This window comes from Procambarus clarkii, chromosome 44 (assembly GCF_040958095.1).
Source record: "Procambarus clarkii isolate CNS0578487 chromosome 44, FALCON_Pclarkii_2.0, whole genome shotgun sequence".
In the NCBI taxonomy this organism is placed as follows: domain Eukaryota; kingdom Metazoa; phylum Arthropoda; class Malacostraca; order Decapoda; family Cambaridae; genus Procambarus; species Procambarus clarkii.
In genome coordinates, this window is record NC_091193.1 from 7,877,033 (window position 1) to 7,891,392 (window position 14,360).

At 43.3% G+C, this 14,360-nt stretch overlaps 1 protein-coding gene across 1 annotated transcript; it reads left to right on the forward strand.

Annotated features, from left to right (window-relative positions):
* The first annotated feature begins 9,488 nt into the window (after positions 1-9,488).
* On the forward strand, positions 9,489-12,769 carry LOC123745264 (uncharacterized). The gene has a single exon (XM_045725610.2). It carries the CDS (start codon positions 9,602-9,604, stop codon positions 10,724-10,726), a length of 1,125 nt encoding a protein of 374 aa, XP_045581566.2. The 5' UTR covers positions 9,489-9,601; the 3' UTR covers positions 10,727-12,769.
* The last annotated feature ends 1,591 nt before the right edge of the window (positions 12,770-14,360 follow it).

The window sequence follows — 14,360 nt, forward strand, 5'->3', positions numbered from 1 at the left end:
AGGGGGTGGTAGGAGAGAAAAAGATTAAAGCGTTCAGTGAGAATCCACAAGGTTTTCTCTGAATATTCTTTTATCTTTCCAAGTTCCGGTTATAATTCACACTAAAATCCATTACGGTGGAGGAAACACGATCCACCGTCGGATAAGGAATCGGATCTCCAGGAAGATGACGTCATGACCATGTGACTCCGGAAGTGAGGTGAGATTATCTGATCCTTCTGGGTCGCCTGTGATTATTCCCTCCCACCAATCCCCCTGCCTCATGTCACCCCCCCCCCAACCTGAATCAGCGGTCCCCAGGTCACACCTTCCGCATGTCTCCATGTCACCCCCTTCCCCCATATAACCCCTAACACAGCTACCCCCATCTCCTTAGTGCTTCCTTAGTGTGAATATTCACCTAAATGTGAGGGACAACATTTGAGCGCTAGCTCCCGTATCCGGTCATACTAGATGTAGGTTCACTAATTCTGTATTTCCCTAATTGACCTTGTGGGTGGGACCAAAGAGCTACGGCTCTTTGGTCACGCCTCCCAACCGTTTATCAACTGGTGTACAGATTACTAAGTATTTGGCTCAGTCATATCTACATTTGAAGCTGTGTATGGAGTCAGCCTCCACCACATCACTGCCTAATGTATTCCATTTGTTAACTACTCTGATACTGGCAGCATCTTCTAATGTATCTGTGGCTCATTTGGGAAATTAGTTCCTATTTTTATCCTCTTATACGACTACCACCTGTGTTAAATAATCTGTTTCTGTCTAGCCTATCAATTCCCCTGAGAATTGTATACGTCATGGTCATGTCTCTCTTTAACTATTTTGTTTTCTAGTGACGCAAGGTTTAATTTCAGTAATCTTTCTTCGTTGCCCTAGTATTCCTTTGCTATTTCTGACTTTCCGTAAAGTAACATATTTCAGACAGACTTTATATGTTTCGGGAGTCAGTTATTCTGTTCCTTTCGTTAGCCTTTAATTACTTAGAACAGTTCTAAGTAATGATGGCCAGCGTTTCCTGCCACCATTCTGCTACTGTGTGTCTCCAGCTTCTACCCGCGCCTCTGGCCCTACCACTTAGCACTTTGAGCACTGTCTTTGAGTCCGCCTTGACAAGTCCCATCAATGTCTTATAAGTTGTCATATCACCTCTTTTTCGTCTAGACGTTAGACACTGTATCTCACCTCTAGAAACTTTAGGGTGTGACTCCTAAGCAATAGGGTGTGACACCTATATAGCAAGGTCCTATTGTGGACCTTGCTATATAGTCATAATGGCTTGGAACTTTCCCTGATAATTCCCCCCATCCCCCCCCCCTCTAGATCAGGAGTCGTCAGCCTTCAAGTGACCTCTAAGACGTCTTTCTTAATCTAAGGCAAAGGTCAAAGGTTGATGGAAATAACAAACATTTTCTATACCTTTGATGCACAAATAATTACAAAATAACAATTGCTGCCACAACAAATTGTTCCATAGTGTTACTCGTTAATAAAGCATTTAACTTCAGAAATAAGTTGGACCAGAATTCAGCAAGCCGCAATTTACGAAACCTGTTCATCTTTTAACAATCGTGCTGAATCTATTTACATTTACTGAACATCTTGAGCTTCGAAACATTACAAACTTGTTTATACCAATGATGACATTATATTGTGAAGTTCTAAAGCTCGAGATCAGTTTAATAAATTTACCAGCCTCCATGATTGAGGAGAAGGGAAGGAAGCTATCAGGAGAAAGCAGTAAGCCATTACGACTAGAGGAGGAGAGATGTACATGTTTCGCAAGTGGTTGCGAAAATGCTTGATCAATCCTGGCTCTGAACTCTGCATAACCAGGGAGGATATACGTCACGTGTACAACGATTGTTGTTATAGAACTAAAGAGCCTCTGTATTAATAGTATTATTGTCTAGGACACACGCAGTACATCCTGTAAAACTATTCTCTTTTCAGCCAACACACACATCGTGTCAGCAAGGCGGACAGTCGGCCTCATATCTTCACTCACTATATTTCCCATTTCTAAGCTATGCCTTTCCTCTGTACCTCTCCATCCTCTTTACTACAAAAAAAAAAAGTTTTCAGGGACGGAAGTTCGCATACGAGTTTGTCAGTCACTCGATCATATCCACCGAGCAGGTCGGTTAGGTGACGGTGAAGCTCCTGGCACCAGCCGGTTGTGACGGTGAATATATGAACAGTGATGAGGCCGCCAGCACCACACACACCTGTCTCACCGTTCACTATGGACAAAATGGCCCTGTGGCTCCTACTCCTCCCACTCCTCGTTGTCTCAACACCTGCTGATGTTAGCCTCCCACCCCAGGTATTCTCAACACCCGCAACAACTGCTGTTGATGGCTACGTTCACACAAATACAACTTTTACAAGACAACAACACCAACATGTTAAATCGTCTTGCCAACACCAAACAGGTGACGGACCATCTGCATCCTGGCTGCCACCAGCTGCCCTGTCACATACTCAATACCTCTAAGGCGCTGCTCCTCCCGGCCGTAGTCAGCCTCGAGGTCCCGAACCAGAAAACGAAGTGGAACCCAAGACTCTTATTTGTGGATGATCGCGGTCATGGTCAAGGCTGTGTTGACTTGCTGGTACACGAGGGAAATATATCACTCCAGGACGAAGCGTCAGTGTAGTGACTCAATTATGGACTTTGCCACTTGTCCCATTAACACTGTTCACTGAAGACACGTGGATACATTTCCAAGCGGTCGTCATTGGTAATAAGATGAAGTTAATGTTATGTTTGCCTGGACGCAAGAGGAACTTAGTGACGCTTCCCTCTGCTGCAACACATGTTCAAGTATTACGAATGACTTGGTTTGGCTATTCCAGCTTGGATACCAAAAGTCAGAGATCAACAACACACTCTCCTGACAGCAGCTTAATTGTGAACAGTACTAGCCCGGCTTCTACGAATTTTTCGTTGCCTTCAACACCAAACCGTTATATTCGTAACCAAATCACCACCACAGACACTCCTGTAGAGGCGGCTGTGTCCCCGCCCAGTGTGACGAATGTCAGCAGCTCTCGTGGTGTGGGTGGCGACGGCCGCGAGCAACACCAGGTGCTGCTGCAGGTGGACGCGGGCCTGGTGGCGGCGGCCGCCTGCCTCAGTCTGGCCATGTTGCTCATCACCTTCTCTCTGCACCATTAACATTACTTGCAACACTCAAAAACTTATCAGTGTTACTTGCTCCAAGTGATTATGGCGGCAACATGTGCATTTATATGTATGTATCATGTACGTTAACTCAGCTTTATTTTACCACTAAAATTCATAATTTATATATTTCATAAAAATATAAACAAGAAATTTAATTATGTGATGCATTTCATTATTGCCTATATCGGAAGTGCAGCCAGATGGCTCACCACCACTATATTACCAGCTGCTGGACCACCAGGTGGCTGATAGTTAGACAGAGAGATAGACACAGACAGATACACACACACACACACACACACACACACACACACACACACACACACACACACACACACACACACACACACACACACACACACACACTCGCACACACACTTTTCTTAAAACAGAAGAGGACTGTTTGAGGCTTCAAGAAGACCTAGACAAGCTGAAGAAATGGTTGAACAAATGGTTGTTAGAGTTTAACCCAACCAAATGTAATGTAACGAAGATAGGTGTAGGAAGCAGGAGGCCAGATAAAAGGTATCATCTGGGAGAGGAAATTCTTCAGGAGTCAGAGAAAGAAAAAGACTTGGGGGGTTGATATCACCCCAGACCTGTCTCCTGCAGCACATATCAAGAGGATATCATCAGCGGAATATGCCAGGCTGGCCAACATACGAACGGCATTAAGAAACTTGTGTAAAGAATCATTCAGAACTTTGTATACCACACATGTCAGGCCAATCCTGGAGTATGCAGCCCCAGCATGGAGTCCATATCTAGTCAAGCATAAGACTAAACTGGAAAAGGTTCAAAGGTTTGCCACCAGACTAGTACCCGAGCTGAGAGGTATGAGCTACGAGGAGAGACTACGGGAATTAAACCTTACTTCGCTGGAAGACAGAAGAGTTAGGGGGGACATGATCACCACATTCAAGATTCTGAAGGGAATTGATAGGGTAGATAAAGACAGGCTATTTAACACAAGGGGTACACGCTCAAGGGGACACAGGTGGAAACTGAGTGCCCAAATGATCCACAGAGATATTAGAAAGAACTTTTTTAGTGTCAGAGTTGTTGACAAATGGAATGCATTAGGAAGTGATGTGGTGGAGGCTGACTCCATACACAGTTTCATGTGTAGATATGATAGAGCCCAATAGGCTCTGGAATCTGTACACCTGTTGATTGACGGTTGAGAGGCGGGACCAAAGAGCCAAAGCTCAACCCCCGCAAACACAACTAGGTGAGTACAACTAGGTGAGTACACACACATATCCCCATCCCAGACCCTCCATGTTTACCTACTCCAGTGGGAGCAACAGAAACTGTGGATGGACAGAAAAAAGAGTCAACTTCAAAGTGATATACACGAACATAGATGGGTTTACAAGCAAGGCGAGTGAATTTAAGGAAAGAGCACAAGAAGTAGACGCAGATGTAATTGGAATCACTGAAACAAAACTCTCAGGAATCATAACAAATGCGGTGTTCCCCCCAGAATTACACTGTAATAAGGAAAGAGAGGGAGAGTAAGGGAAAAGGCGGAGTGGAGAGGAGCAAGATTCTCATTATCTTTCTTGGTGACAGGTGTGTATGATACTTGAATGTTGGGGTACAGATAAAGAGGAATATCAGAGACAAGTAGATTGCACTTAAAAGGAATATTGAATTTAATGAGATTGTAGGTATTTTTTCTCAGCCATTTATCATAAAAGGAGAGAGTTGGTATGTCGGCACCAGTCAATAGGGTGTTAACAGCACTAAATAATTTGTCTCTGAGCATTGCAGGAGATGTAGGATTTCCCATGACTTTAAGGCAAAAGGTCGTGTTGACTTGCTCCATCCCACTGATTGGTCCCGAAAAAAGTCTTCGGATAATTGAACGAATATTTCACACTTTACCAGAATTGAATCCATGAGAATCGGATGGTGGTGATTAGGGGGAGGGGGGTAATCTTAAGGTTATCTTGAGATGATTTCGGGGCTTAGCGTCCCTACGGCTCGGTCTTCGACCAGGCCTCCTTTTTGTCACACACCCCCAGGAAGCAGCAGTCTAACTATTTATTCCTATTGTTTCCTAACTATTTATTGCCCAGTTACCTATTTATTGCTAGGTGAACTGAGGCAATAGGGTCGAAGAAACTCTGCCCATTTGTTTCCGCCTCCACCGGGGACCGAACCCGGAACCTTAGGACCACGAATCCCGAGAGCTGTCCACTCAGCTGTCAGGCCCCTTACCAGACAGGGTCTCGGTACTCTTACCTCAGGTCAGGGTTGTGAATAATTAATATTATTTTTTAAATCCTTTAAGTTAGCTCTACTCCGACCAGCCTACGTCCGTCCCATATCTTAGACACCTTTTCTTGCAAATTTAGGTAAGGCTAGCCCCAAGTGTGTGAACAGACTAGTCCAAGAACTAAAAGGTACGAGTTAATAGGAAAGGCTATGTGAATTGCACCTCACATCGCTGTAAGTAAGAAGAGCTGAGGGAGACATGATCACCATATACATACTTCTCAGGGAATTGAAAGGGCAGATAAGGACGGATTATTTAACAGGGATGGTACTTGCATAAGAGGACACACGTGAAAACCGAGGACCAAAGAGCCGAAGATCAACCACTGCAAGCACAACTAGGTTAGTACAGACATTCTCTCTTATAGTATACTAGAGGGCTACGAGGTGTTGCTTGTGTCTGTCTGTCTCCCATCTGTCCATCTACCTCGCCACCTATCTATCCAACTATCTATCCATCCATATATCTATTTGCCCATGTATTTATCTAACTATCCATCCATCCATCTACCATCTATCTTCTCATATATCATTTACCTATCCATCTATATCTATTTGTCTACCCATCCATTTATTCATCTCTCCAATCATCTAGCTATGCATCATCCATCTACGTATCTATATCCATCTCTCCATCTATCTATCCATCCACCTAATAATCTTTCTATCAATCCATCTATATCCACCTACTCATCTGTCTATCCATCTACCCATCACCTATCTATACCTCTATCCGTTTACCGATCTACCCATCAATGCATCTATCTAACCTCCAATTTACCCAAGTATCCATCTATCTATACATCAATCAACGCAACTATACATCAATTTATCCATCCACCGTCTGTCTCTCTGTCACTTTGCCTGTCTCACTCTGTCTCAACGCCTGTCTGTCTCTTATATTAAAATATTATTCCCTTAAACATGGGTGGTGGCCAATGAGAAAATCTTAGTGGTGAGAAATACTAAACAAAATATTAGTTACTCTTCACTCTGAAAACTGTTCGTAGCTTCAGTAACTTTTGAAGCTGTGAAAGAATCGTTTGACTTATGCGAGTACGAACAAATTATTGACAGCAGGAAAATTAACAGAAATTAAATTGTTTATTTTCCCGACATCAATGAATAATGATGCATATTACTTTAAGCAAATAAAATTTATGAAAATTCTATTTTGAAAATATTTAGCTGAGTAGCTAACGGACAAAACTCGTCGAATTCTGGTGACCCCAACTAGCCTATGTTCATCCCGTACTTCAGACCATTCCCTCTGCAAACTTGGGTGAGGTAACCTTGAGGTGTTTTCGGGGGCTTAGCGTCTCCGCGGCCCGGTCGTCGACCAGGCCTCCTGGTTGCTGGACTGGTCAACCAGGCTGATGGATGCGGCTGCTCGCAGCCTGACGTATGAGTTCACAGCCTGATTGATCAGGTATCCTTCGGAGGTGCTTGTCACGTTCTCTCTTAAAGACTGTGAGGGGTCGGCCAGTTATGTCCCTTATGTGTAGTGGAAGCGTGTTGAACAGTCTCGGCTGGCTCTAACCTTGTGGCCTCCAACTTTGAACAGACATTTTCTATTATATATATATATATATATATATATATATATATATATATATATATATATATATATATATATATATATATATATATATATATATTATATATATAATGTCTTGTATCTTTCCAAGTTCCGGTTATAATCCGAACTAAGATCCATTACGGTGGAGGGGACAAGATCCACCGTCGGATAAGGAGTCAGATCTCCAGGAAGATGACGTCAAGACCTTGTGACTCCGGAAGTGAGGTGAGATTATCTGATCCTTCTGGGTCGCCTGAGATTATTCCCTCCCACCAATCCCCCCGCCCCCCACTATGTCACCCTCCCACCTATCGTGCCTCCCCTTCCCCCTTATGTCACCCCCTCCACACGTCCCCAGGTCACCCCTCCCCCACGTCCCCAGGTCACCCCTCCCCCACGTCCCCAGGTCACCCCTCCCCCACGTCCCCAGGTCACCCCTCCTCATATCACCTCAAACACAGCTAACCTCATCACCTCAGTACCCCCCCCCCCCCTCATAGTGATTCACAACACTGTTCGTAAGAGTTGACTCTCAAGGCATCAGGCCAAAGATCACAGATGTGACGGAATTTTATAGTTAATGAGTGTTCCCCTTACATGGAGCAAGTGACCTGTTGTGTGTTGTATCGTCTTGCCAGAATATATCAACAAATATATAAATTATATGTTAGGTAATGATCGTTCGTGTGTGTATATTCACCTAAATTTGAGAGACAACATTTGAGCGCTAGCTCCCGTATCCGGTCATACTAAATGTAGGTTCTCTAATTCTGTACTTACCTAATTAAACTTATGGGTCTTGAGCTACGGCTCTTTGGTCCCGCCTCTCAACCGTCAATCAACTGGTGTACAGATTACCGTGCATTGGGCTCTATCATATCTGCATTTGAAACTGTGTATGAAGTCAGCCTCCACCACATCACTGCCTAGTGCATTCCATTTGTTGTCTACTCTGACACTACCAACATGCTTCTAATGTATTTGTGGTTCATTTGGGAAATTAATTTTTATCTTTGTCCTATTATACGACTATCACCTGTGTTAAGTAATCTGTCTCTGTCTACCCTTTCAATTCCCCCCGAGGATTGAATATGTCGTGATCATGTCTCGCTTGACTATTTTGTCTTCTAGTGACGTGAGGTTTAATTTCAGTAATCTTTCTTCGTTGCCCTAGTATTCCTTTGCTATTTCTGACTTTCCGTAAAGTAACATATTTCAGACAGACTTTATATGTTTCGGGAGTCAGTTATTCTGTTCCTTTCGTTAGCCTTTAATTACTTAGAACAGTTCTAAGTAATGATGGCCAGCGTTTCCTGCCACCATTCTGCTACTGTGTGTCTCCAGCTTCCACCCGCGCCTCTGGCCCTACCACTTAGCACTTTGAGCACTTGTCTTTGAGTCCGCCTTGACAAGTCCCATCAATGTCTTATAAGTTGTCATATCACCTCTTTTTCGTCTAGACGTTAGACACTGTGTCTCACCTCTAGAAACTTTAGGGTGTGACACCTAAGCAATAGGGTGTGACACCTATATAGCAAGGTCCTATTGTGGACCTTGCTATATAGTCGTAATGGCTTGGAACTTTCCCTGATAATTACCCCCATCCCACCCCCCCCCCCCTCTAGATCAGGAGTCGTCAGCCTTCAAGTGACCTCTAAGACGTCTTTCTTAATCTAAGTCAAAGGTCAAAGGTTGATGGAAATAACAAACATTTTCTATACCTTTGATGCACAAGTAATTACAAAATAACAATTGCTGCCACAACAAATTGTTCCATAGTGTTACTCGTTAATAAAGCATTTAACTTCAGAAATAAGTTGGACCAGAATTTAGCAAGCAGAAATTTGCGAAACCTGTTCATCTTTTAACAATCATGCTGAATCTATTTACATTTATTAAACATCTTGAGCTCCGAAACTTTACAAACTTGTTTATAATAATGATGACATTGTATTGTGAAGTTCTAAAGCGCCCGAGATCAGTTTAATAAATTTATCAGCCTCCACGATTGAGGAGAAGGGGAGGAAACTATTAGGAGAAAGCAGCAAACCATTACGACTAGAGGAGGAGGGATGTACATGTTTCGCAAGTGGTTGCGAAAATGCTTGATCAACCCTGGCTCTGAACTCTGCATAACCAGGGAGGATATACGTCACGTGTACAACGATTGTTGTTATAGAACTAAAGAGCCTCTGTATTAATAGTATTATTGTCTAGGACACACGCAGTACATCCTGTACAACTATTCTCTTTTCAGCCAACACACACATCGTGTCAGCAAGGCGGACAGTCGGCCTCATATCTTCACTCACTATATTTCCCATTTCCAAACTATTCCCTTCGTCTGTACTTCTCCATCCTCTTTACTAAAAAAAAAAAATGTTTTCAGCGACGGAAGTTCGCATACGAGTTTGTCAGTCACTCGATCATATCCACCGAGCAGGTCGGTTAGGTGACGGTGAAGCTCCTGGCACCAGCCGGTTGTGACGGTGAATATATGAACAGTGGTGAGGCCGCCAGCACCACACACACCTGTCTCACCGTTCACTATGGACAAAATGGCCCTGTGGCTCCTACTCCTCCCACTCCTCGTTGTCTCAACACCTGCTGCTGTTAGCCTCCCACCCCAGGTATTCCCAACACCTGCAACAACTGCTGTTCATGGCTACGTTGACACAAATACAACTTTTACAAGACAACAACACCAACATGTTAAATCGTCTTGCCAACACCAAACAGGTGACGACGTTCTGCATCCTGGCTGCCACCAGCTGCCCTGTCACATACTCAATACCTCTAAGGCGCTGCTCCTCCCGGCCGTAGTCAGCCTCGTGGTCCCGAACCAGATCCCGAAGTGGAACCCAAGACTCTTGTTTGTGGATGATCGCGGTCATGGTCAAGGCTGTGTTGACTTGCTGGTACACGAGGGAAATATATCACTCCATGGGAAGCGTCAGTGTAATGACACAACTGTGGACTTTGCCACTGTCCCATTAACACTGTTCCGTGAAGACACGTGGATACATTTCCAAGCGGTGGTCATTGGTAATAAGATGAAGTTAATGTTATGTCTGCCTCGAAGCAAGAGGGACTTAGTGACGCTTCCCTTTGCTGCAACACGTGTTCAAGTATTACGAATGACTTGGTTTGGCTATTCCAGCTTGGATATCAAACGTCAGAAATCAACAACACAATCTCCTGACAGCAGCTTAATTGTGAACAGTACTAGCCCGGCTTCTACGAATTTTTCGTTGCCAAACCGTTATATTCATAACCAAACCGTTATTATAGTTGGAGCATGTTCTGCTGTTTGCTGTGTTGTAATTTTTTTATTCATAATCAAAGATTTCTGCTCCTCTCCCACGAGTGCGCCACCAGCCATCACACACACCAAGGCAGTTAGACCTGAGCGTCCAGGACAGCAACCAGAGGTGATGGTCGTGATGCCCCCCAATGCATCATCGTCTACTGACCTTCCTCCCATCACGCACTATACCCCCAGCTGCTCCTCGGAAAACGATGGTAAACTAGATTACAGTGAAAGAACGAACAGCTGTAGAGGTAGCAGTGTTCCCGGCAGCTGTGGACCTCATCACAGTGTGGCAGCTCTGGCAGAGTCTCCTTACTTCCACACCAGTGAAAACAGTCTGTACCAGTTCTGTGTCTCAGAGTAAGCAAGCCCGCCACTTGAGGACAGTCACACAAAGACACCATCCCACTATATATTCGACATACAGGAGCGCCTGGCACACGAGCCTCGCAAGACCAAACATACAGGAGCCACTTAACACAATACCGTTAGTGTCCACATAAAGCTCTACAAGACAAACAATATTATTAATTAATGGAAAAATTTTGGTTGCTAGAAAATAAATTGAAGTTTAAAGTATTGTAGGACAGATGTTGTTGTTCTAAATCCTTTCAGATTTGCATTCCTAAAAACCACAACTTTTAGCAGAGTTGCAACAGTACATGAAGTAACTGACATTGTCACTGGAATTCCCAAAAGTTCAGATACATACATTGATCAGACTAAATGCTTTCTTAATAATAATCTCCCAGTATAAAATACATAGCTACTTGAAAATCACCTTTATTGTGTCCGTCTCACATCTAAGACCTTCGGGTGTGACAGAAAAAGAAATTATTTAAATTCAAGGCTAAGAAGTCACGAATAAGTAATTTGAACACAATGACAGTAGGGGAAAAATTAAATGCATTATACACGTTCTCAGAAATGTTCTTTATGCTAAAGACTCTTCAACATCTTACAAGCAAAATCAATAGGTTATCGTGCACTGACACGTACTTAGAGATAACCATGAACAAGCTTCCTGGAGAAGCTGTAAGCAACACCTACGTCACACGCTCAGCTTGTCACGTGCTGCCTTTCCCAACATTAATGTGTTATTATGAAACAAGATGAACGTCCAGCAGATCCACTAACCAACTTGGATTTCAACAACATATTAAGGTTAAATTCTATTACTGAGTTGAGAATCTTATATCAAAGAAGGTGTGGAGGTGGAGGAGAGGAGACCCAGGAAGCCGGGAGGACGTAGTGTGCTGAGCGCGCCACCACCGGCCACACAACCAACATCACCCTCCCACCAGCACACCTCTGGTGTCTCAAAGCCAGGAGGAGGAGGAGACAAACACGCGTCCCAGTAAAGGTAACTGGTGAGTCTTCATGGGTCAGGAGGATGAATGTGGCATCTGTTTAACATCAGGAACGTGACGGAAGTTTCTCGGGAATTCCCGCTAGGTTTTGCCTTCAGTAAAAACACAAATACAAACCAGCGCCCCGTGTGGTGGTACTAGTGCACGCACACATCGTCGGAAGCAGTACCATGGACTCCACCATGCCCTTCGGAAGCATCATTTACATCCTAATAGCTCTACCCATATTGTTAGCTCTAATCCTCCTCCTCTGCCATATACGCCAAGCTTGCTGTTCAAGACCACAGCAGATGATGCAGATACAAATCAGCAACGGGATGGGGACTAAGACCAACGCAAGGAAGTCTGTGTTCTATGTGCCCAGAGACTCTACAGAGCCGTGCTCCCCTAGCACACACCACGTGCCCACCACACCCGACGCCTCCAACATGACAACGCATTTGTCTCGTAGATCCAGCATCAACAGCGTTTACGGATTAGAAACGGAGGAAGCAGCGTCCAGCAGCCATCACCTGCAGCCGTGTCTGCAGGGTGTGGCTGGTGCTGCTGACACACAACAGCAGGAGGATCACCCACCACTCAGCTGCCACTCCAGTCTCTCCGAGGAACACTTGTACGAAGAATACAATGAACAAACACACTTCAACACACTTCCACCGAAGGCTGCGTTGTAGTAAGGGACCACAAGTTAAGTTCATAAAGTATGACAGACATTGATGTCTAATCCACCATGTGCTCTCAAATATATGTCCATATATATCACACAATTTAATGTTTACAAGAAGTGTAGTGATGACACACATCAAATAAATACCTTTTATGGCTAGAACACACAAAAGTGATTGTCCAAGACTCAAGGCAAAGTGTTAATTTACCTGCCAATGAGGAACAAAATAATATAATTGTGAACCATAAGACAAATAACTAGAAAGTGTGAGCTGTAGTCTCACAGCTACAAGTATCTACAGTAACAAACACAATACATGTAATGTTCTCTGATTTAATACGTTGTGAAATAAAGGTTATTTGTTACATGACATCATTGTTTGTTTGTACGCTGGCTTTACCTTCACAAGCTTAACCCTAAGTTTATATAACTTGTTGTTCTTGCCTTGGGTCATAATATGGCTTAGATGTTATGAAGCGTCATAATATGGCTTAGATGTTGTGAAGCGACACAATATGGCTTGGATGTTATGAAGCGTCATAATATGGCTTGGATGTTATGAAGCGTCATAATATGGCTTAGATGTTATGAAGCGTCATAATATGGCTTGGATGTTATGAAGCGACATAATATGGCTTAGATGTTATGAAGCGTCATAATATGGCTTGGATGTTATGAAGCGACATAATATGGCTTGGATGTTATGAAGCGTCATAATATGGCTTGGATGTTATGAAGCGACATAATATGGCTTAGATGTTATGAAGCGTCATAATATGGCTTGGATGTTATGAAGCGACATAATATGGCTTGGATGTTATGAAGCGTCATAATATGGCTTGGATGTTATGAAGCGTCATAATATGGCTTGGATGTTATGAAGCGTCATAATATGGCTTAGATGTTATGAAGCGTCATAATATGGCTTAGATGTTATGAAGCGTCATAATATGGCGTACTAGTTACGCATCATCACAATAGGGTCTCTTATTCAGTACCATCACAATATGTGAGTAAGTAATGCAGAATTTGACCAGCACTACAAATAGTGAGATCAATCAGAGGAGTAACCCCAGCACCCTCGGCACTGACCCACTCGCTGTACTGACTGATAAATCCTCCTCCACCATCAACGTATAAATCACCACACATAAATTTTTATGGCATTTTCAGGAAATCCTCACACGTAAATACTAACATTTTATTCACCAAACAATAATCCCTCGCGAAACAGCACTTCACTGATCACTGGTTGGCAGGAGAGGAAAAGACCCAACAGCTTACGATACCTAGCAGTAAAATAGGTACCTGGGTGTTAGTCAGCTGTCACGGGCTGCTACCTGGGGGTGGAGGCCTGGTCAAGGACCGGGCCGCGGGGACACTAAAAAAGCCCCGAAATCATTTCAAGATGACCTGCATATGTATCAACAAACATGTGCTCCCAAACACTACGAGGTTGTTTGCAACGATAACAACTATTATGTTTTGAAGCTCAAAAAGATTAAAGGATGTAAACAATGCCGCCATGATGGTTGAAAGATGAACAGGTTTCGTAAATGGATGCGTAAATACCTGATGAAACGTTTAGCCGTGATCAGGTCTAGTTATGTCGTGAAGTGTGTCGTTTGAAGCCCGTGAATTCATCTATGGATCTCATTGCTTCTCTTCAAAATTACTGAATCATTAACCCCCATTTGTTTTCATGTAGAAGATAGTGCAGATAAATATAGTTTACTGATACCTCACGTCCATATAGAACTTGTATCTTTCCACTGCTTTATTATCCTTACTACTGGAATGAATCTCGCATACATAGGTACAAGACTTGTTGAAGATCATTATAGAATCTTCTAGTAGGATCTTCGAGATAAGAAAGCATGATTCGACAAAATAAAATACAAACAAAAAAAATGTGAGTTTGAGAGTCAAAACAAGAACAACATTTTTCCTTACAGTTCCTG